The following is a 23,980-nucleotide window of genomic DNA, read 5'->3' on the forward strand; positions in this document are numbered from 1 at the left end:
CGCTCCCCTCGGCGGGGCGGTGCCGGGGCGCGGAGTGACAGCGGCGGCTGCGGCGCATCGGGCGGCGGCGTGCGCGCCGGACACCCCCTCGGCGGCCGCTCCTCGGCGGGGAGCCGGGCCCCCTGCGCCCCCCGGCCCTGCCCCGGGCAGCAGAGCCGCCGCCGCCACTATGAAGCCGTGCGAGGAGGAGGAAGCAGGGGCGGCGGCGGCCGGCGGGGACCCCTGGAAGGAGTGCGCGGAGGTGGCGGTGCAGCTGGCGCTCCGCGCCGGGCAGGTGAGTGAGAGCCGCGCCGCTGCCCGCCCCGCTCGCCGCCGCTCCGGGGTGCTGCCGGGCGGCGGGACGGGGCGCGGGCGGGCGGGCTGGGCTGCCCCGCGGCTGGAGCATCCTTCTCCCGGGCGGTTGTACCGGCCGCGCTTCGAAATTTAAACAACAACAAGAAGTCGGGCGTTTCGACGAAAGGCCGTGCGGGCGCTCGGCTGGGGAGGAGGAGGGGGAGGGCGGCAGGGCTGTGCCCCTCGGCCGCTCACGGTGCAGCGGCAGCGGCGCCGCTTCGCCCGGCGGCCGCGTCAGGCGTGAGGGCGAGGAGGCGCCTCAGGTGAACGCGCGTTGGTTTTGTGACTGGGAGCATTTTGTTTGTTTGTTTGTTTTTTCAAAGGGTGAAAATATTTGTCAGCGTGAACGTAACTTTTTCAGATATACACCAAGCGTTTATTTTCTGCTGCTGCTGTAATGTTTTGGAGCACGCTGTGAAGCTGAGGTTGAATTCATGTGCAGCTGAGGGTTTATGCTGTTGTGGGTTTATCCAGAATATTGTGTATTTACCCATCATAGCACCAGCCTTTGTTATTTGAGTAGCTTGCACAGAGAAAAATAGTCATGTCAGGGAGGTTTTGTCTTCTTGCTATGCCACTGTCTTCAGAAAGACTGAAATTCACTTACTAGAGATAAATCATTAGTGGGTCTGTGAAGATCTACAGTAGCTTATTTAAGATCTGTGTTTCAACACAGCAGAAGGTTAGTCATCTCAGGAAACATCCTGGCCCTGCTGTGTGCAGTAGCAAACTTCCACCAAGTCTAACAGAGCCAAGAAGAGGGAACAGCAGATTGTTCAGATGAAAAATTGAGTAAAACATAAACTTCAGCAGCGTTTTTTTCTTCTAGTTCCATTCTGCTGTTTTTTGAAAATCACTTTGTACCTGTACACTATGATTTAAGGAGCCCTCTTTTCTCTTGTGAGTGCAGGACCTGTAACTTTTCTTTAGTATGTCTTATTGTGTTTGCTCCTTAGTAGAAGACAGACAAAGTGCACAGAATGCCAGAGGAGAGGAGACTTGTTTAAATAATACAAGGAATAAATGGATAATCCAAATCAGGATGACAGGTCATGCTCTCACAGACTCTCCAAACAGGAGTTTCTCCAGCAAACTCATTCTGCCAGCCATTTCACAAGAGAGACTCCCATGACTTGCTCAAGCTTCCACACCTTATTTCTCAAAATAACAATTTGTGAAGACAGCCATAACCATCTCCAGCCATTTCAGTCGTCCAGAAGATTACAGCTGAACACATTTTCCTGGAACAAATAAACATCCCAGAAGATTAATCCTTGCATCTCTTTAGTTCGCGGTTTGCCCCCGCTACCTTGCAACTGGCAGGAAATGGCCGATTCCTTGGCACGTCAAATTTAAACCAGTCAAGGATGTTGTTTAAGTAGGACTTTTTTGGAACTGGCTAGGGTTTTTGTTAACTTTGTGATGTTAAGGAATGTTTTTAGTTATGAAAACCATCAGAGATTCTTGTGGAAGAACAGGTCAGGTAGGGCTGTATCTTTTATTTGCATGTCAGTCCACTTTCAGCTGTTTCCAAAAGAAGATGGAGATAAGGACACCAAATGCAGTGTAACATGGGTTTGATGAGACTGGATTTTTGTTGGAAAATTGACTGATAAAATTGAGTTTTATTTTGGTCACCAAAAATAGTCTGTTCCACTGGTCAAGTTCATCTTTTTCTTCTGCCTCCCTTCCCATTCCTCACATCTCTCCACCTTCACCTTCATCTCCAAAAATCTGCTTGTACTCTCCATTTCCCCAGATCTGAGTGCTGTCCCCATCCCTGCATGAAATTTTGCCACTCCAGGCTTTCTTTGAAGGCCCTTCCTTTCCCAGGGCCTTGGCAAGTCAGGGAGGCTTGGAATCATTAGCAAATGTCTACAGGAGTCTTGGTGTAGAGTCCAACCTGAAGAAAGGAATGCAAGTCAAGATTTTGACTTTCTAGGATAACTTAATGAGTAATACAGTTTCCTGGTCTCCCCTTCTGGCTTACACTACTTTTTGTTTCATATTGCATCATGTTTCATGAATATAAGTAAAATATCTGTTCTTTCCAACAGAGAGGTGTCTTTGCTCTGGAATAGTTTCTTCTAAACCTAAAAGGCCGATAAAGAAATAACTGCTTGCATATGTGCCAAAAGTGATGTTGCTGGAGTAACTTCTGTTCCCAGGTTAAAATCATTGCCTCTCTTGCCTGCCCTGTTGCCTAGTTCCATTATATTTTATGAAATATTACAGGCTCTCATTTAATATATATGGCTATTTCATAATCAGAATGGCCAGGGGTTTGTAATCTCTGAAATTGGCCTGCATTTAAATTATGTCTAATTCACTCTAATGCCACATATAACTGCACTTCTTCAAACCTCTCTTCTGCTTTTTCTTTGAGTAAGCTCTGCTTTCTATGTTCATGAGGGTATGCCCATTGGCTTGATATGACTTTTTGCTAAAGAAGAGCATGCATGACTAGTCTCTGAATCTTTGATGGTAATGAGAGCACTGATTAATATTTGCACAGTTCACTGCAATTACAGTTGGAGACACCTCACCAAAATGGGTAGATGTGTATCCAGGTGAAAATGAGGGTAAGAACCTGAGACTAGTAGCTAGTATGTTGAAGTTCACACAAACTACTTTTTTCTCTTTTTTTTTTTTTCCCCAGAAAATAATTTTATGAGGCATAGGAGACCTAGCAGAATTTATAAAATAAAATCCACTGATATTCCAAAAATCCAAAATTTTTTTCTCCCATATTTGCTCCCAGGGGATATTGTAAGGCTATTTTCTATGAAACATGGACAGACTTTTTAGCAAACCAGACTGGTATTTCCTAAATTATTTGCAGGTAGTTACGCTTTTTATCTAGATGTTTGATTTTACCAATGGGCAAATATCTCAGGACAATATTGCAAAGAAGTAAACCCATCTTGGAGCTCCCAGAAGTGTGTGGTGAGTGCAAGCAGTACGGTGAAATGAAGTATCTAACACGAGCAGGTGGTTCTCCTGGGAGGTACTGGGGAAGGAGGCATCTCAGCCCTCTGTCCTCTCTGTTCTCCGTTGTATGACTTGGTGTCGCAGAGGCATTAGGAAAGGAAGAGTCCAGGACCACAACTGCTCTGAGCCCTCACAGCTGCATTTCCCCAGCTCCCTGACAAATGAAGAAGGGAGCAGGGACAACCTGAGTCTTGCTCTGTGATGTGGTCCTCATGCAGACACTGGTGTAAATGCCCCTCGCTTTGCATAACCCCCCAAATGCCCTAAGGGTATTTATGCCTTAATACCCCCAAAGAGTATTAGGATAAGATCTAGCCAATTCTTCAGTAGAGGAGAGGTAGCATGGGCTAAAAGTGTGAAGTGACTCTGCTCTAAATAACCACACTCCCAACAATCAGCTGCTTAAAAATTGCTGTAAAATCTCCATAATCTAGGGACAACCCAGAACACAGTGGTAAAGCCTAATAAAATACATCTACAGCCAAAATTCATTGTCTTGGTGGCCGATTTCATTGTACAATAGTGATAAGGAACAATCAGGTGTTTTCATAAACCTCTCATTCCTTTGGTCTTCCACTTACTTGCTGCCTGTTAACTAGAGAGAGACTTTTGTGGCCATCTGGGAAGACCAGGCAATTGCAGTAGGTATCTAGGAATCTTATTGTAAGGCTTCTGCAAGGATTGGAGCTGAGCGATGCTGTCAGAGTCCTCTGAGGCACCAGGCTCTAACACTCTTTGTAGGCAGGTGATTTTTAGGGATTTTTCAACTTAAGGAGGAGATGGGCGAGAAGGCCATCAACCACCCGGTCCCATCAAGGTCACACCGTGGCTCTTCCCACCTCCAGAGTGACTGGAGCCTCAGGTCATGCACATGCAGGTCATCAGAGAAATGGGTAGGGTGGGTTTTGTTTGATGTTGGGGCCATCAACCAGTCTAACCACCTCCTGCTGCCAGAGAGCTACTGGGCAATAGTTATGGAAATGGTGCGTTTTTAGAAAAGCTTTTGATAAGAGTTTTTTCCATGTGATTTTTGTGTAAGTACATTGTGAATCTGGTTACCGTCAGGCTACCACAGAACACTCTGGGAAACCAGGGTATTTTTAATAGCTGTAAAATTGGTGACGCATATCAAGTAGGATCCTGCAAAAATCCAGGTTTTGACCTGATAAATGTTCAGTGTTTTAATGAAGATAGAATAGAGTATATACCACCCTGCCTATAAAACCCACAAACAGATCAAAATGAGACGACTGGTGAGCGCTTGGGAGGACAGGAATCAAGTTATGAGCAACCACAAAAATAATCAGAAATGAAAAATATTAAATGCAGTGATGAGAGGTGCCTAGGATTGTATTCCAAAAAGGATAGATGAAGTGCCAGAGCAGATGCTGAAGAGCAACTGCTGCAGAGGACGGCCACAGGAGAGAGCCTTCACCTCCGCTCTTTGCAGCAAGGCTCCAGTGTCACCTCACTCCTCTGCTGAGTGGCAGCACCTACTGATTTAAATGGCTGCAAAAATCCCTTCAAGACACTATGTATTAAAACTGAAGAGGAGTCAAGAACACAGCAGTGCTAAAAAGAAATTCAGATCTTCTCGAATGAAAGGGTGTTTTCCTCATCTTTCACCGCACGAAGTTCCGAGCCCAGTTCTAAGCAGGGCATTTACTTATACATCGGCAATACAAAAGTTAACAGCAACAAAACTAAAAGGCATCAGCTTAGCAGGACTTTTAGAATATACAACTGAGATGGTTGGAGTGTTTTGCTTTGGAGCAAAAAGGAGCCCGAACACCTTCGTAGAGCTGAGCTTTTATGCTTCTAGGGTAAAACCATCAAGAAAACCATGCAGAGCATTGAGGGACTTAAAAAGATTAAATCGAGCTAATATTTTGTTATACTACAATGAGCTTTAGCATGAGCTCAAATGAAAAAGTATTAACCTGCCCTCACAAACTTAGTGAATAGGCATAACTTGTGTTTTAGAACTCACAAAATAGAAACATTAGTCCAGATACTTTCAGTACTAAGGCAACAGTCAGCATTATCCATTACTTGTCAGAACAATCAGTACACCGTTCAAACATAGTATTTTATACTATGAAAACCAAGAGCTGAGTCCGAAATTTGGGAGTTACTGGTCCCTCTCCAATGCATAAGACAGCAGAACTGTTCTCTTTGGTCATCAGACATTTCTTGATGGTTTTAAAATACTTTGCTCAATGGAAATTTAGTTAAACAATTGAAATATAGAAGTTTTAGAAGGGACTTGGAATATTGATCTTGTCAGTGCTGGTTTTAGTTAATGTAGCTCTATACAAATAAGTGGGGCTTATTTTTTGCTTTGCTCTGGTTTGCCTAATTACAAATAGTTTATCATTTTCACTGGTTAAAAAACAAATCAGCTCCTTTTGTATACTGCCCTCTTATTTTTCTTTATAATGGAGTGGAAAAAAAACAGAAATAAAATGGAAAAACTGGGAAAAGGCTTTTATTAACTGTTTTCCCATATGTGCATTTGCACTTGATGTTGTTTAGTTCTGAGTTTGTACCAGTAAAACACCTGAAAAGGAGATAAGACTTTTCCAGAAGAGAATCCAGGGTTAGATCACTGGTTCCATATCTGACAAAAAGTCTACATTTTTGTTAAATATATAGCAATTCTTTGGGAACTAGTGGGTGGTCAGTGCTTGAAGTTCTAAAAACCCACATACACAAGAAAAAAAAGAACAACCAACCAACCTTTTGTGTGTCTTTGTTGGCAAAAAAAAAAAAAAGAGAGACCAGTGGGGTTTGCCTTACTGCGTGTTTTTTAAAGTAAGAGAGCAGCAGGATATTTGCCCTGTAAATTTAAAAAAGAAAAAAAAAAATTCCATGAAAAGTTCCTGAGCCTCAAGAGTCTTTCTTATTTATGTGTATTTTTTGTAATTTCCTAAATCACAGTGACTGCCATCATCCTGTTATTCCGTTAGCTCCATCCCATTCCTCAATCCTTTTCTGAACTGTCAAGAGAGGTTCTCGTAGGGTGATTCAAAATCCCAAGTTCCAAAAGGTTGCTTATTATCACAGAAGGATTTTTAGTCAGAAGATTTAGAACAGGTTCTGGTAGAATTAGCCCTGCAGTTGTTTTTCAGGCTTAGGTATAATTTTAAAAATTAATATATTATTTTAGTGTGCACAGGATGAATGGCCAACAAATCTGGTTTGTGAACTTCTGTTTCAGATTATTAGAAAAGCTCTAACAGAGGAAAAACAAGTGTCCACAAAGACATCTGCAGCAGATCTTGTGACAGAAACTGATCATTTTGTGGAAAATTTAATTATTTCTGTTCTGAAAGAGAAGTTTCCCTCCCACAGGTGAGTGCCTATAGAAACTATCAAAGACTTTTTTCCTATAAAAGCTATATATCTGCCTGGCATTCAAAAGAATTTTAGAAGTCTATATATCTCTCTTAAATGTTAACTTATTGCTGGTGGACATTTTCATCTAACTCCTTTTAAAAAAACTATGACTGTCCTATGTTTAGTGTATTCTCTAATTGTTATATCATGACCTGTGCATTTTTAAATGCTTTTTTCATCTTAAGATGTATTTAGTAATAATGTTTCCCTTGTAAGGACATCATGTATGAAGATCTCATATGAATCTCCAGGATTTTCAGAATTCTGATCTGTTCTCTATTGTATAAGAATTATGCTAAGGATATCTATTAAAATATATCTGGAATTAATGATAGCAAAGGTCCCATCCTGCAGACCTTTCCTTCACTTTCTTTTGCCATCACACAGAAGCATTTGCCAGATCAGGACAAGTATTGTATTTAATCACATTTGCCTTGTGTTGTGTAGAATCCTAAAATCAGTGAGAAGCAGGGTTGTTTCATCATCATCATTTGATGCATATACGTAAACAAGACATAAATTACTATGTGGGGTGTCTATTTAAAAACAGATCAGATCGTTGACTCCTCTTTAATTATTATGGTCAATTTGAAAGTAACAACCCCTAGCACAAGCACAGATTAGAGATTCTGTTTTATTTGGCCAGGTTTGATGCTGAGACTCTGCAACTGATTTACACATTTCACTTCAGTTGACAAGGATAAAAATCTACCTTCCTGCAGAGCCAGGGCAGGGCCTGTGTGTCCCTTAAATACTGTATGACTCCCTTCTCGCTGCGTGTGTCTCTAATGGAGATGAGCCTTGTACTCCTGCACTGCGCAGAAATCAACAGAGATGAAAATCTGGAGGGTTTAGCTACTAATCTGATTGTTGGCGATGATGCTGGGGAAAAATTAAAAAAAAAAAAAAGAAGGAGCAGAAAGAACATTATATGCTAAATACGGCTTTCTAAATACGTGTTGTATGTGATCATGTACTGAAGCAGTACTGTACAGCATAATATGTGGTTCTTGGCTGCGATTCTCAAGAGAGTGCCAGGCTTTACATGCCTATTATTTGTGTAATACTCCTTCTACTTATGCTGGCTGTGCTCTTTTCTCATCTCTACTCTTATGTTGTTTTTTCTTTTCCTTGAACAGTCTGGCAGTGAATATAAAACATACACATTTCTCATAAAATGACAATCATCAGAAGCACTTGAGTTACTCAGCACGATAACAGAAGTTTTAAGGTCAACATAGACCTAGGAGCTAAAAAATCCCTGACTTTATTAACACTGTACAGTTAACTTCTGACTTTAAGCAAATGAAGGAATTGGCATTTCTTCAAGACAATTATTTTTTGCTGATATTTGTTGGTTTTGGAATTTGTTCAGCCAGTGAATCTGATTAAATGGATTAAATAATGGATTAAAACTAGATTTAACTAAACTAGATTAAAACACTTGCAATGAGGAGTCCACAGTAGCAATCAAGGTTTAATTTAAAGTGTAATGAAAACATTAAAAGATCATTAAAATTATGTTCCATCTTTCCCCTAATCTGGATGTTGAAAGCTTCTCTGAAGATTTCTTTCTTTTTCTCTTAAATCATCTTGATTCTAATATTCACTGAATCAAAAATGTGTCTTAGGAGTCAGAAAAATTAGAAGGGATCTCATTACAGCCAGTGCCATTTGCACTGTGGCAGTGATGAGTCTTGAGATATTGGAAATGTACTTGGAAGTAAAAAGAAATATTAGGAAAACCTGTGAAAAAAGGTAATTCTGTCCCACATTTCTTTCTTCTTCTCTCTGCTTGGCTAAGTGGTATGTATCATCCTCATTCATGGTTCATGCAAGTTTTCATCTTTGCCCACTCTTTGGTACTCTGGCATGCTCCAAGTGAGTCTTTTCAAAAGGATATTTTTTTTGTTGTGAGTATCCACTAGCAATTAATTTCAGAGTGGCACTGTGGTATGAACAGATGTCCACTAAGGCTAGGCTAAAATTACTGGGCTCATTTTCAGTGGGAGAAATCTTAAACCCAGATTTGAAGAGAGATCAACAGAGCTGACAGGCTGGCATTTTAAATGAACTGCTGTAATAGCATGGCTACCCCTCCTACTTCTCAAGCTGTTCCTAAAATTTGGTTTCTAGATCTTCAGGCTGAATGTTTTGCTTAGTTTGCCTGTTTTTACAAGATAGAGCGTCATAAAGCAACACATCTGATGTTGGCCTTTGAAGGCCTCTCACAGTACCCAGTACTGTATAAAAGCAAGGGGGTCATTTTAACTTCTTAGCCCAAATTTCATAAAATGTGCTCCTAATTTCTCCTACATCCATTTTGGAAAAATCATTCTTGGACATCAAGACTTTTATCAACGGCACTGCTGTGCTTTTCTGTGTGTGAGGACTACAGCACCGTGCCCTCCTGTACGGAAAAAGCAAGGGAAAGGCTTAGGATACTTGAGGGCAAAACACATTACACAGAAACACTCTTGTCTTTAAAGAGGTTCCCATTTCACCTTTTTTTGACTGGTAGGACAACAGCTGCAGTTCAGGCTCTGGCTGGGCGAGGTGGCAGAGAGTTGAAGCAGAGGCATAGTTCATGGGGAGGATGGACAATCTGAGATGGGATGTAAGGTGCTCCATCTGCAAGAAGATGAGCCTCCTCCACAGCCAGCAGCACAACCAAAGTGTATGGTTGGGTTTAGGTGCTAATTACAAGATTTGTGGAAGCAAAAGTCAAATCATACAGTACCAATGAGACAAAATAATTGAATATTTAGAGCAAGGAGCCTCCAAAGTGTTATGTTTCACTGAGAATTTCAAGCATTTGTTCAAGTCTTTCTTGTTTCTCAGTTGCACACTAACACTTTGTCCTTCAGCTGTTATTAGTGGAGATGAAAATAGTAACAAACCCATCTTATTTCCGTCTTCATACCAACTGGGGGCCTCTAATGCCATCAAAATAGTCTCTTTCTACAGAGGAAAAGGCATGCTAGCATTAGGAAAATTCAATAAGTCTCCTCCTGTGCTGTTTGCAGAACGTTTTGAGCTCGTGGTCACAAGTGTTATGTGGCATCATACAGCGTGTGTTGAGGACACAAAAGAAAATAGCTGCTACTCTAGTCCTAGGGAAGCAATTGTTTCTGCAAAAGACATTTTCTCTGCATCTAATTTTTTCTCTTTGTGTCTTCAAGAGAAGCTCTTTCATCTTCAAACATTTGCAGAAACTCTTGAGTACCACTACCAGTTGTTCAAATATGAAAACAAAAGCAAAATTCAGTCCTGGCAGTCTGACTCTAAACCTTCTGTACATATAGGACTTTATTCAAATCTGTGAGAGTAGCACCTGCACAACACTTACAGAAACAGGCCCTGAGCAGTTTATGGGAGAACAGGGATAATTAAGGTCAGCAGGAAATGAGCCAGAACTGGATGTTCATTTCCCAGGGAAAAAGGAGCTGGGGGGTGGGGGAGAAGCGTATCTACTAAAAGAAATTGGGACACAACAGAAGATGAGCTCAGTTTTCAATGTGCATCCAAACAACAAACAAAAAATTAATTTGTTGATTTTCTCTGGGTCATGGGAAAAAGAAGGTTCAGCTTTGTAAACTTTTTATTTTCCTGAGTCAGACTACTGTAAAAAATTCAAGTAGGAGTGAGATTGTGGATTTTCTAAGAGTGCATTATTTCCCGCTGACTGAATTTGACTGCAAAAGAGAAGCAGCTACAATTTGCAGTTTATATTACTTACTGCAAGAGACAGGCCTAACCCATAAAATTACATTCTGCATAAAAAATCTTCTTCTAGAGTCCAGGCATGCCAGTTCAGATCCATTTCTGCATTCATTTTCCTGACTTTCTTAGTGGTATATTGGGAAAGTGAACAAAAATTCAGTTCTTTTTTACCATGTAAAATAGTATGCTATAAATTTGAGAATTCTCCTGCGAAGTTTCTATGAAAGTTCCCCATTCCCATACAAAAAAATATGTGTTTTTATACATACATATACAGTTATACACAAATTTTGTACATACATAAATTATCTCTTCAAAAACAGAAAGATGGAGATTGACTTTCCAAGTCACATATCTAAGCCAATTTTTTGGGATGCTTGTTTTACTCCACACCAAATGCAGGTTCATTGCAGAAGAATCCACTGCTGCTGGTTCAAAATGTGTCCTCACCGACAGTCCGACCTGGATTATTGACCCTGTTGATGGAACGTGCAACTTTGTGCACAGGTAAGTGGAAATACGTAACAAAGCAACATGCGGCTTCTCAGAAATCCTCCATTCCACTTACAGCTGTTTTACTGTGGTAGATTTGTTCCTTCGACTCATAAGTAGGAGTCATCCCTTTATCTTTTTGTACCTCACGTAGTGTGTCTGAAGGAGTGTTTGTGCTGGAGAGAGCTCTGCACTGTTATCTAAAGCTAAACGAAAGTTTCTGTTGATTGCTTAATGACCCAGAGCTCCTGACTCACGGCTCGTTTTGTATAACCACACATCAACGTGCAGAGGCTTGAGCTGAACAAGGCTGTGCTGTGATGACACTTGGCCCAACGCCTTATGTGGTTGTTGCACGTTCCTCTTGGTAGCGGTGTTCTCTCCCTTCCAAATGCAAATGCTTCGTTGTTCCTGGGAAGCACAACCATTGCGTATGTGTAGAGTAGAGCTGAAAACTAAGTTGTACATACATATGGTTTTTTTAAGATATATAATACCACTCTGTGAAAAGAAATCTAGGGATCGTTACTGCAAAAAAAACAAAAGTTTAATTCATCATTTGAGTGCTAGGAGTTGTAAATGAATGACTGTTCGTAATACTTCTACTTAAAATCCTAAAATATGTCCTTCCTTATGGTTAGTGATTTAACATGACTGCAGTTATCATTAATTAAAAAACAAATAAACAAACAAACCCACACCAAACCTTTTGGTGCAATTCCATAGAATTCAAGGGGAGGTGGGGAGTGTCATGTGCTGGTGTTTCATGCAATTAAGTGAAATTTTGTCTTTGTAGCAATATTTTTTGGACCTTTACTTTACATCCCTTTTAAAAATATGTTTTTAAGAAATTAATTTATTTCATTGTTTAAAATGCAATAATTACACTTCAGTCAAAAGGACCAAATTAAATACCTAATCATCACTTTGAAAAAAGAGAGGGTGGAGAAACTGGTTTCTTCTTATGTTGATGTCAGCAGCAAGGTATCTTGGGGCACCTTAATTGCTATCTCAGATGCTTGAACTTGAACAAAATGTGCTCTTGAAAGTGATGACTTGTTCTAACAACATTAATTATTTTATACTGGATAATTCAATTGCACTAAAGCAAAAATATCACTAAAACATACAGTATGTTTAGTATAAAAATCCTGATATCTTCATGTGTTTATTTCTAGCCTTCTCCAATATTAAATGACATTTTTAAAGGAACCGACAAAATTAAAGAAGCTGACAAAAGAGAAATAATACAGTGTCAAGTGCACTTTGGCACAAGTAAAATCGCAGAGCTCCACGTGGGGTTTTGTTGCCTAAGGGAGATGCATAAGTAGTAAATTCAAAGATTTTTCATTAATAATGCTTAATTCATTTTTCACAGATTTCCAACAGTGGCAGTGAGCATTGGATTTGCTGTTAACAAAGAGGTATGAAGTATGTTCTTTAAGACGGGTACCTGAAATCTGATTAGAAGCCTCAAAACTGTGTGGGAACTTTAAATATATCTTTTTTTTAAAATCAGCCACTACTCAGGTTTTTCCATGGTTTTTAAAAGCATTTGGTCATACTCTACTAATTTAAAGTCGTAGTCCCTCAAAACTTACTTATGCAAACCGGTAAATACAAGATAACTCTTACAAATTATAATAAATAAGATTTAAATGGGAGAAAAAAGGGAGTACTGGTGGGTGCAAGGTTTTGTAAGACAAAACCATAGTGAGTTAAATATAGTGCTGCCATAACTGGATCTTATCTCCCAGTGTTCTTATGTTATTATTCTTGCTTCTTTCCTGTTAGCAGTCGCTGTGAGGCAACTCAGAACTGATTTCTATGAAGAGTGCAAAATCATGGGCCTAGTTCATTTAATCTGCCTTTGTGGTTTTCTTAACATAGTCAAATATTTCCCACATGAGAGCTTGATCATAGGGGGAAAAAAGGACCTACCCTTCGTATGTGCGACTTTGAGTTTCCTAGCTATACTCATTCATGCTAAAGCCTTTTCTCCAGATGTTGCTGGTTTACAGTTTGATATATACAGCTATCCAAATTGCCAAGGAATGTGCCTCTTTCAGCCTGATTCCTTGATCTTAAATATATCTATAGCTGTAAGTAAAGCCAGCAAGAATTCTGTACAATAACAACACAGTTTTCAGATGTGCTGGTGGCTCTTACTGATTTAAACAGAATAATGTTGTGGAAACTACAGAGAAACATTTCCATGCTTTTCTGAAGTTTATTCATTCCAAAACATCATTGTGAATACTACATATTATTACCAGACAGGTCTCTCTAATATTTATGTTTTCTAGAACACCACTGTGATTTTGATGCTGCGTATTTTGGGTTATGTAAACTAAACAAAGCTGAAACAAAAATAAAGAATGATGTTAAATCTCCTTCAGTAAACAAATGGGAAAGCAGAAAAAAAGTAGTAAGCTGAAAAGGAGCCAAAGTACACACAGGGGAACTGGCCTGAATGTAAGCCTTGAACAGTACTGAAGAAATTCCTGCAGTGTCTTGAGGGAAAGAGTCTATTAATAGCATGTTCCTCAAAGAAAAAACTCTTTGGTTTAGATGGGAGTGAGGACAGTGTACTCTGTTTGAATTATCTCTGAACACCAATTATGATTTTCATTTAGTGGAGGAGGGCGGCAGGAAAAGATTTGGAGTCTAGAATATCTGGGATGTTTTCTTTACCTTGTTACCAACTTCTTCTGTGGCTTTGGGCAAGTCACTTAATTTTTGTGTATCTGTCCACCCCTAAATAAAATATTGCTAATAGTACTTAGGGTGATTTTTGGAGCTGATCATTGAAGTTTGTAAAGTGCTTTAAAATGTTTTGGTGAAAACTATTAAAGTAATGCAAATATTAAATACCTTGGGTTTAAATCAGTCAAATTCTGACCCTCATCGTTAAACAGATACTCCCACAAAAATTCCAGTGTTGTTCATTCTCAAGCTTTCATTGAGGGTCACAATATTTAGTATTTATCTTCTGACTCATTCTCTTGGAGTTGTGTGACTTCATGAGATTCTCACTTTTATGTGTAACCAAAAGGATTTTGCAGAGAAACTTTTGAACAAGTGACTGGAGTTCATGACTGGTTGAAAAGGTGGGCAAATTCAATACATCATGAAAGTTGAAGTGCATCTAAAAGCATCCACTGTGAATAAACAGTGTGCCATGGCTTCCGAGTTTGGATGCCTGACTGATTATATCCGTATATTTGGGGTTGCAAATCTTCAGGGTGCAGCCAAAGTCAGTGGGATTACTTCTAGGTGTAACTGCTCACCAGTGAAAGCAAAGTGTTCAGAATCTGGCTTTCGAGGACTTGCATAGTTTCAATAAAAACATACAATTGAATTTGAAATTAGCTTAGCATTTAATCTATTCTATTGTGAACACAAAGAAGCTTCAATTAAAAGTTTAGATCACTAACAGATTGCATTAACTTCTCTTTATAAACTGAATTTTATATGACCTATATCTCAGTATCACAGTAAAATTATTCCAGTTTGTTTGCATCAATATAATCTTTGATTACATGTACCAATTAAAATATTGCTGATCTTTCTGCCATTAGTAGTTGTTTATATTTATGATGAGTAATTTGAGATGCATTCATTTCTTTCCTTTTCAAAATCTTAAAGCTTGAATTTGGTGTAATTTACCACTGCACTGAAGAACGGTTATACACTGGTAGAAGAGGTCAAGGGGCATTTTGTAATGACAAAAGGCTTCAGGTATCAAAAGAGACAGGTTGGTCTAGATTTTGTTAGAACTCTAAAAGGAATATGTTAATTTTGTTTCAGAGTTGTTGCAAATCATCATTAGGATAATGAACATCATTATCCTGATGGAAAGTATTTCACCTGCATGATAATTTTGTTGTTATGTGTTTGTTTTTTTCTGTAAAATCACAACTTTCCTTATTTTCTTTTTAAAATATATATCTGAATATGAACTACTTAGATAACCCTAAATTATTTTGCTTCACGACTGTTTAAAATAAGGAAGACTGAGTAGATTCACCAGTTTCATTCCAGCTATACATTGGCATAACTTTTTATGAGCAAGATGCAATGGGGATGGTGAATCAAATTCAGAGTACTATGGCAGCCATTATTCACTTATTTTCCAATAAATTTGTACATCATAAAGTGTATTATGTCTGTAGGCATATATGCTAACAGTAAACTAAAGGATGCATGCTTCATTAGGAATCCTTTAACAGCTTGCTTTTGTGTGTGAGATATGTTTCAACATACAAAGAGCTAGCAACACTTAGTCAACACTTTAATGTAATTCTTTTATTGGTAACCCAAGTCATAGGTCTGTCTACCTAATAATAATAGATATCAATAATCAGACGTGTATAGATAAGTTTTCTTTTAATCAGTCAAAATGCAGAGGAGAACATGACACTCAGTTGGACACAGAAGCCAACATGTGCAAAAGATGTACATCATTGTACACATTGTTTCACTCCAAAAAAAAATTTCATGAACTTGAAACACAGTAAATTCAAGCAATTTATTGTACAGATTTGTTGTAGTGGCCCAAGCAGACCCTGCATCAAAGCTTCCCTGGAATTTGGGGAAGTTTGGCTATTCACCTAAATTAATCATGAGCTGAGGCCTTCCTATTTGGGGAGATGGAGCAAATTGTAAAGTCAGTGACCACTAAGATTTTAATCCTTGACTATACATCACATTTTTGTCAGTGCTTGAATATTTCATATTCCACAAAAGCCCATACTGGCAGATACTATTAGGAAAAACTAAGGGTACTCACAGTTGGGCTGGCTGAGCCGCTCTTGAAATGGCCTCACTCGCTTTTGCAGTCACAGAGTTCTTGTTTCCAGTTGAGCAAGGAACAATTTTGTCACATGCCACTTTTGTCCTCCTTTCTCTGGACATCCAGTCTATGAGGGTGTCTAGAACATAGCAAGCGAAGTGGACCTTCTGCCCTTTCAAATGCTTTGAAATTTTCATTTGTTTTGAGACACATCATTTGGTGGTGGGCAATTTCACCAGTGATGATGGATCTCCATTAGTCTCACTTCTGTTGATGTTTTACACATACAAAATCCCAGTTGCTCTTTTTCTGTTAATGATTGTGGCTTCAGTGAAATAAACCGACCCTGGAAGAGAGTGTTTTTCCCTGTACCTACTGCTGGAGCTCAAGTAGCCTTCACCAGTGCATCACGCGTTGGAGATCTAGGTGTCATGTTACTTCATGCCTTTTGTTTTCAGGAAATGTGATTGTTGTTCAGCATTGATCTACACTATACACTCATTGTTCAGATTGAATCATTTGAAATCACAATCCAGGCAAACACTGTTCTTTGTCAACACCAGATTTTTAGAGGTCTGGTCTGGGAGTCCAAGCAGTCAGGATACACTTAAATGAAGGATCCATCTTCTCTTTGATCCTGAGTGATACTTTCTTCTCATGCTTATATTCAGGTCAGGCTTTACATGTGCTAATACTGTAAGTGTATTTTTTTTTGAGTCTTCCGTGGTCAATAGAATTGGTCGTTTCCTCATAAATCTATCCATATACCTGTTAAATCTCTTCTGTGAAGCCTCCTTATTTTTCTGGCCTCTGTCACAGTTAGGATTAGTCAGTAAATTTTCTCCTGTACCTTGCATTCCTGAAACCCTGTCTATTATTCTGATCAGCCAGCTCCTTCTCCTAAGCAAACATCTCCCTGTTCCTTGCCTTTATCTCTTCGTCCAATTTCTACCTGTAGATGTGATGAAAATTGAAGAGATCCATTTATGCATTAGAAATATATTTAATAACTCAAAAGAACAACTGTCTTAGTCATGACCTAGCTATAACTGGTGTGGTGTGAATGCTTAGTGCATTTCAGCAATGAGGCATGCATTAAATGTTCTGTAATTATAAATCGGGCCTGTTATGCAAAAAGAGCTGTGGCAGTTTGCTTTTGCCATCCAGACTTTTCAGTGGTGGCTAAACAACTAATACCCTGCAGCATGCCTGGATTGGTGTTTCTATATTTTAATGCAGTAATTTTTAAAATGGTTGTTAAATATATGTTCCTACAGTTAAGTTTTGTGATACCCTGCAACTTTTAATCTAATTATATACCTGTTACTCACCAACCATTTACTGCATTGCTTGAATCCATAACGTTCCTCTGCAATACTAAATTCATTGGTAGCCTGTTTAATTAAATGATGTCTCACTCCAGCCTAATTTTATTTTGAAAACCTCTTTGCTACTTCTGCTATGAATTTTTTATTTATGCAATTAGCTGTATTAACCAGGTAGACATTCCCTAGCTGAATGAATGTCTGACCTTTAACCCAGGGTGGAAGGTGACACCTAACACTTGGGCACAGCCTAGTTAGTAAATAATCAGCAGCTCAACCTTGGAGTTTTGTTATACCTTTAATGCCTCCAACTTCAGCTAGCACAGCAGAAGCAGGGACACTTAGCATTTGATCAGCCATCTCCACCTACATTGGCATATGCTTGTCATGTACTAGCAATATTCAGATCTCACATGAGGACTACTTCAACTACTTGCAAGTCACTGCGAGTCTCTCCTTTGACTGTACACAAGACTGATATCCTCATTTGCTCTAGGTCAGAACTGCCCTTGAGGAATACAATACAAATGTATATTCATATATTATTATTATTAAGATACTGGTTTAGTTTGTGATCAGAAAAAGTTTTTCAGTCATAAGGTGTTTTCAGTCTTGAATGAGTGGGAGCTATTAGGTAGAAACTTCTCTTTCCTCTTACTAATATTCCCAAATGTTTATAATTTGTTAACAAATTACAGTAAAGTTCCCTGTTCAACAACCGACTTGTTTTCAAATGTGATTAGATTAGCATCACTAACAGTTGTGAGGTCACTGGACTATTTTTAGTTGACTGCTAATGTTAATTTGCCAAAAGCTGACTGGTCAATAAACTAAAACAATGTATGGAAAGAGAAGGAATGTCAGAATGCACTCCTGTTTCTAATCTTCCTGTTCTTTTTTTTTTTTTAACGGAGTGTTTAGATCAGACCATTTTGTATGAGAAATCTAGTCTGGCTTGAATTTTGTGCGGAGTTGTCACTTATCCTATGAAAGAGTCTGTGGTAAAAAAGGGGACATGAAAATTGTTCTTCTGTGAAAAGTCTATTAGTGTTTAATTTAAAAACAAATTTCCAGAATCTGCCTGGAAGCTGTTGAATTAATGGAAACAACTACCTACATTGCAGATATCTCGAAGGCCTTAATTTTAACAGAAATTGGTCCAAAACGTGACCCTGCAACTTTGAAATTGTTCCTTGGTAACATTGAGAGATTGCTCAAGGCCCAAGCACACGGGTAAGATATTTTACAATATATGTCTTATAAGAAAAAGTAATTAGAAAAAAAAAAAAAAATCAAGTACGTTGCACATTTTGTGACCTCAACACGTAGTTTAAAACCAAAGGCATTTTCTGCTTGATGTCACCTTGTCCCCTTCCCATGGGGTTTAGGGTCCGTGTCATTGGGAGCTCGACACTGGCTTTGTGCCACCTGGCATCCGGCGCTGCAGATGCATATTACCAGTTTGGGTTACACTGCTGGGACATGGCAGCGGCGACCGTCATTATTAGAGAGGCGGGTGGCACTGTGATAGACACTTCAGGTGAGTAAAATACTCTTGTTTTCATTGACTTTTGGGGGACTGAGTGGCTATTTCAGGGCAACTCGAGTTACCTCAGTACCATCCTCTTCCCATGGATCAATCTCATTTCTAGCAATATTCTCTGGAAACATCTGTAGTCTCCACTGGACTCTGGCTGGTCATTCATAACACACTGATGTAATTCCAGCCTGGGGTTTCATCACATCAAAGGTCTTCTGAGTCAAACTGTATTTCCATGACTTTGAGTGATTCATTTAAAGCATCAGATTTACAGTAAAGAACTAGCCCAGGAGATTGGTAGATACACTAAGAGTCCAAACAGATTTTGGCAGAGGCAGCCTCCCAGAAAAGGACTGTCAGGTACGTGTCTGAACAAAGATGACTAGGAACTACTTGGAGTAAAGGAGAGCAGTCTCCTGATTATTATTTTCTTCATTTGTATGGTACACATTTCAGAGTAACGGCGACCAATATGTGGATACTGTAGAAAGATGTGGTGGATTAAAAAAAACAGTGTGGTTGTTGAACTATTTTCTGCTCTATTCCTTCTTGTAGTTAAAAGAAGGGAGTATTGCATTATTGTTGAACACTGAAGAAATCTAGACCTTTGCTGCTTCTGTTGCATACTTAGGCACTGATGTAGAATTTCCTGAAGTAATTTTTTGCCAGAGATTTCCAGATAGGAGTTAATGAATTTTGTTGTCCTTCCCACCCCAAAAGGAGCTATGTATGAAGGTGTTTCAGTGTTTCTGAACCTATCCAATTACAGCATGGTTTATGCTTAGAATATATTGCCATTTTACATCACCTAAGTCAGTTCTTATTAATCCTCTTGTCCTCAGGGGGACCTCTGGATCTTATGTCTTGCCGAGTGATTGCTGCAGGCACCAGAGAGATGGCTATGTTCATAGCTCAGGAAATACAAACTATTCACTACAGACGGGATGATGAAAATTAAATACTTAGAGCATGGAGTCTGCCCTCCTGAACTACATTACTTTTGCAAGATGGGTGGCTTAAAGGGTATGTGATTTCAGCAGGATGATTTCTGTGGAGATTTTCTGTGTCAAATATTTTTTATAAATTTATTACAATGTGGGAAGGCATAGGGAGATTTTTAAACTTCTAAGGATTGTGTTTCCTTTTTAATATGTATCTCTTTCAGCAGTATCTTTTTATAAGATAGCATATTTTACTTGTAGTAAATTGGTCTCAGAATTAAGTTGTAATTTCTTATCTATGGGGCTGATATTTAGACTTTTGTAACAAGCAGCTAAAAATGGGACTTTATTTTTACAGATGCAGATCTCAGGTAAATAAGCTTTAGGACTGTAGTAAGGACAAGTATTTAAGATGTGTGCCTATAATACTCTTGTTCTATGATAATTAAGAATGCAATAACAATGACATTATTTTTTCCTAATGACATCATAGCTATATATCCATATATATGTGTATGTACATATACATATGTCTGTGTGTATGTGTGTATACCTATACACTTATACATGTATATGCATGTATACACACACATACCCATGTGTGTATATATATACATATGGGTATCTTGGATGTTTACAGCAAATTAGAGAATGCATAGAAGAAAGCAATATTGGAAGTTATTTTCAGGTACAGAGTGTAAGTTATGTGATTTCAGTAGGTTCTATCCAAATGGCAAATAACAGAGCTGATGGTGGAAAATGTTTAATGATTTTATAACCTGTCCAGCTAGTTCTTGTTGCCCTTCATCCCTCTGCCTGGGAATAAATCATACTGTCCTATAGGTCTCTGTAAGATATTCAAACTTGCAAACACTTACTACCATAGAGTAATTATAGTTAAAACCAGAAATAATGAAGTCCACTGAGTTATTCACAGTATTAACTCTGACACACAGTAGGAGACCAGCAGAATAGAGCACAGTGTCAAAGAGCTATTGACTGTAGAGAAACCTCGAGCAGAACAGCAGGATTTTTCCACTTACAGGCAAGTTATGAAAAATATGCACATATGATATGCTTGCAAAAAGTTGCAAATCACATGCCCTTCTCGCACAGTTTTAATCGCACTTTTTGATCAGAAACCCGGTAGTATACGTTTCCTAAATACACAGTTGTTCTCTGTCCTTATATCTAGCATTGGTTTTAATTCCACCAAGATGATTATTTCTATTTAGATTATTTTTTAAATCATGAGCACAGGGAAAATATAAGTGTGTCCAGAAAAGTAGTTGATATTAAATAATTTCTATTTTTTCCTAAAAAAATGAAACAGTTGGTTAAAAATGTTCAACTTGCTTTTTATAGTGCATGTGTAGACTTTGTAAACATGTTCTGTGTAGAAATACAAAGGAAACAATATTTTTTAAAATTAATCTTACATGTGTTTCTTGCAATGAAAAATATTTTTCACTGAATATAACATAAAATTCTGTGGGATTTCTTGATGAGTTTTTTTGCACAAGTCTTGACTGTGTGAAGAATGTCTAAATCCAACTAAGCATTTAAGAGCTTTGATGATTCCTACCAGAAAACCAATGCTGTCTGTCACAGTGATCAACATTTTGTCACTCCTCCCATTTACCCACCCCCCCACTCCTTTGTATCCCCCACTTCAGAAACAGAGATTGTAAGCCCTTTGGGGCAGGGACTGGCGTACTTGGGCTCTGGGTTTGCACAGTGCTAATAGGATGCGATTCTGGTCCACGACTAGGCACTGAGGTGCTATAATAATACAAATAATAAATACTAATAGGCTCACTTGTCTCTTACTTGCCTTCCCTCCACTTTCTGAGCAGAGCCCAGATCTGAGTGACAGATGCCGAGGTCGGCAGCACCGCTCTGATCCCAGGGCACTGACCCTCGGCAGCCGGGGGAGCAGCCGGGGCTTTACTGGGACTTGTGCCGTGGCCGTAAGCCCCATAAGGAAGCTTACACTGGCAGGGGACCAAGCATGGTGGCAGCTCAGCCCTCCTCCCCCCTCCTCACCCCATCCCATCCACTGCTCTGGGAGAGGAGCGTGTAAGAGAAGCTGCTGTGTGGCTCCGACGAGGCTTCCCAGCAGCTCAGCCTGCTCGTACAATGAAAGTCTCTGACCCAGTTAGATGGGTGTGCGCCAGCGTCCCAGAGCTCGGCGAAGCGGGGAAATCTATGCATCGACTTCAGCGGCACACACCAGCAATTTGCAAAGCTGGGGACCAAGCGTGGTGGGAAGGCACAGGTGCAGAAACCTGCTCACAAGTTCTTGTTCGTGCCCAGGATGCAGATTTTGGTTTTATTTATCTGGGCTGTAGTTCAAGCGTGTTAAACTGGCAGTGTGTGTATGGAGCAGAAATCCTGTCTCTCCACCTCCACTGCTGCCCGTGTACCCATACAAACATTTCTGAACCCTTCCAGCGGACCAGACGAATGATCTGCCTGTAAAGTACCCCAGTAAACAAAAAAAGGATTGTTTTACAGACAGATTGTTTTCCCAAGCCACTTCAGCCCCTGGCCTCCGCAAGCAGCTGACCTCAGGCACCAGAGGGGGTAGTAAGGGGGCAGAGAGGATGGCCCCATTCACAGATGGTGCCACAGTACACCAGTTTGAAGTTTTCATCAAAGTGCAGTCTTAAAACTATTTAACTACACATATTGACCGAAATAAACTGTACTGAAGTTTGTCCTCCATTTGATTTTTCTTGCTAGCCAGAAGAAACTTCACTCAGCACGCGTGTCTGGCAGCTCTCTGCATGAGAGCGAGCGTTCATAATGCAGTTACTGCAGTGCGTTAGCCAGACACTGACATCCCCCAAAATGCTTAAACGTGGACTCTTCACCCTGCCAGCTGTTGTAAAATGCTGCAGATATTTTGCACCGCATATATTATGGAGTGCATAAGTGTGTCTGTAATTAGGCATCCAGGGCAGATGAAGGTTTTCTCCCTGAACACTGGCACAAAGATTTCTGTGCTCTGAGAAGTGCCTGCTTCCTCTGCAAGCAAATGGTGCTCAGCTTCCCAAAGCTGCCCCAGTCTGTGTCTGCAGCCCTCACCAGCTCACTGGTGAAGAACATTTTATACCTCCAGGCTTGCTGGCCTCGTCTCAGATAGTGTGTTCTGGTAAAATAAAGAGTGGAAATAGCTGTAAACTCCAGCAAAATGGTCAGTCCTTTGCAGCATGTTTTGTTGAGCTTGTCAGGTTTCACGGAACAAGTATCAGCATGTGTCATGTGTGCTGAAGGACTGGTATTTTCTCTTTGATTACACTAGCTAATCTCATAATATTAAAGAAACTTGCATGTATTGGAGCACTTACCTAGGGGCCCACAGGCAGTATTCTCCATTTTTCATCTAGAATTTGGTTTCTGTTTGCAATGGCTTCAATTAAAGCAATAGAAGCTTCCACTTACCACCAACCATTCTGTTACCAGCACTTGAGCTGTGCTGTTTCCCCAGCAAAGCTGGATCTGTTCAATGTATGCACAGGACATGTGCAAGGGGATCTTAGAATAATGAAATCAGACTTAAGCCACTGTATCAAATTAACAAAGACCGCACCTTTTTTCCTGGTAACTTCCTAGAGCTACCAAGACAGTTTAATTTTTTTGTCTTTATCTCATTAGGGAAACTGCATGCTAAAATGTGCGCTCTTTCAGTACTATATTGCCAAGACTGAAAATGTAGAGAAGTCAGAATTATGGTTCCTACAGCAGTTTCCAACAGTATGTTACAGTTGAGTCTTTCACAGAATGTCTCCCCAACACTAAGGAACGTGACAAATCATTTACCAACAGCAGAAAGAGGAATTTCCATTTTCTTTTAATCCATGCACAAGACATGACAATAGCACTACAGGACACTGCATTTACATACATGCGGTGTTCAAGTAGCAAAAGAACTACTTTATTAAAAAGAGGAATAACTGTTGACACTAACTCTGGGTTTCCATTGGATTTTGCTCCTAAAGTTTTAATTTTAAGATGCATACAATAGTGGGTTTGTGCTTCTGTACTTTACAGTCCATTTTATTTACACAGTGAATTCTAGAGTAAAATGGATTGGAGGTCAAAGTGTGCCCTTTCTCATCACAGAATGGGAAGGTACTTATTTCTCAAGACAGATAAACAGAATTCTGTATCTCAGCATGGTAAATGTTACTATTTTACTTATAAAAAAACATGTGGTATTTCCCTTGTATACTGCTAAGAAATCCATGCATACAAACAATGTGCTGCAGTGCAGCCTGGTAACAAGACAGACAGATCCAGACCCACCTCATACAGATGGTGTGAGAATTAATTAATGTTCACAAGGCACTTTAATTGTCATTGGTTTTATATAATTACTGAAATCCATTCCATCATACCAAATACTTCAGTGCATACCTAATATACAGCATTTATA

At 39.5% G+C, this 23,980-nt stretch overlaps 1 protein-coding gene across 1 annotated transcript; it reads left to right on the forward strand.

The window, feature by feature from the left end:
- The first annotated feature begins 23 nt into the window (after window positions 1-23).
- IMPA2 (inositol monophosphatase 2) lies at window positions 24-21,357 on the forward strand. Its single transcript, XM_082044921.1, has 8 exons — window positions 24-274; window positions 6,545-6,678; window positions 10,849-10,953; window positions 12,317-12,362; window positions 14,587-14,695; window positions 18,183-18,291; window positions 18,447-18,598; window positions 19,441-21,357. Exons 1-8 carry the CDS (start codon window positions 170-172, stop codon window positions 19,554-19,556), a joined length of 876 nt encoding a protein of 291 aa, XP_081901047.1. The 5' UTR covers window positions 24-169; the 3' UTR covers window positions 19,557-21,357.
- The last annotated feature ends 2,623 nt before the right edge of the window (window positions 21,358-23,980 follow it).

This window comes from Streptopelia decaocto, assembly GCF_964273445.1.
Source record: "Streptopelia decaocto genome assembly, chromosome: 2".
Classification (NCBI taxonomy): Eukaryota; Metazoa; Chordata; class Aves; order Columbiformes; family Columbidae; genus Streptopelia; species Streptopelia decaocto.

Bases quoted from the DNA above. Each gene is read 5' to 3' on its own strand.
- IMPA2 (XM_082044921.1), top strand. From the start codon at position 170: ATGAAGCCGTGCGAGGAGGAGGAAGCAGGGGCGGCGGCGGCCGGCGGG. The intron at 10,954-12,316 runs GTAAGTGGAAAT...CATTTTTCACAG, and splicing joins ACGTGCAACTTTGTGCACAG to ATTTCCAACAGTGGCAGTGA. The intron at 12,363-14,586 runs GTATGAAGTATG...AAAATCTTAAAG, and splicing joins GATTTGCTGTTAACAAAGAG to CTTGAATTTGGTGTAATTTA.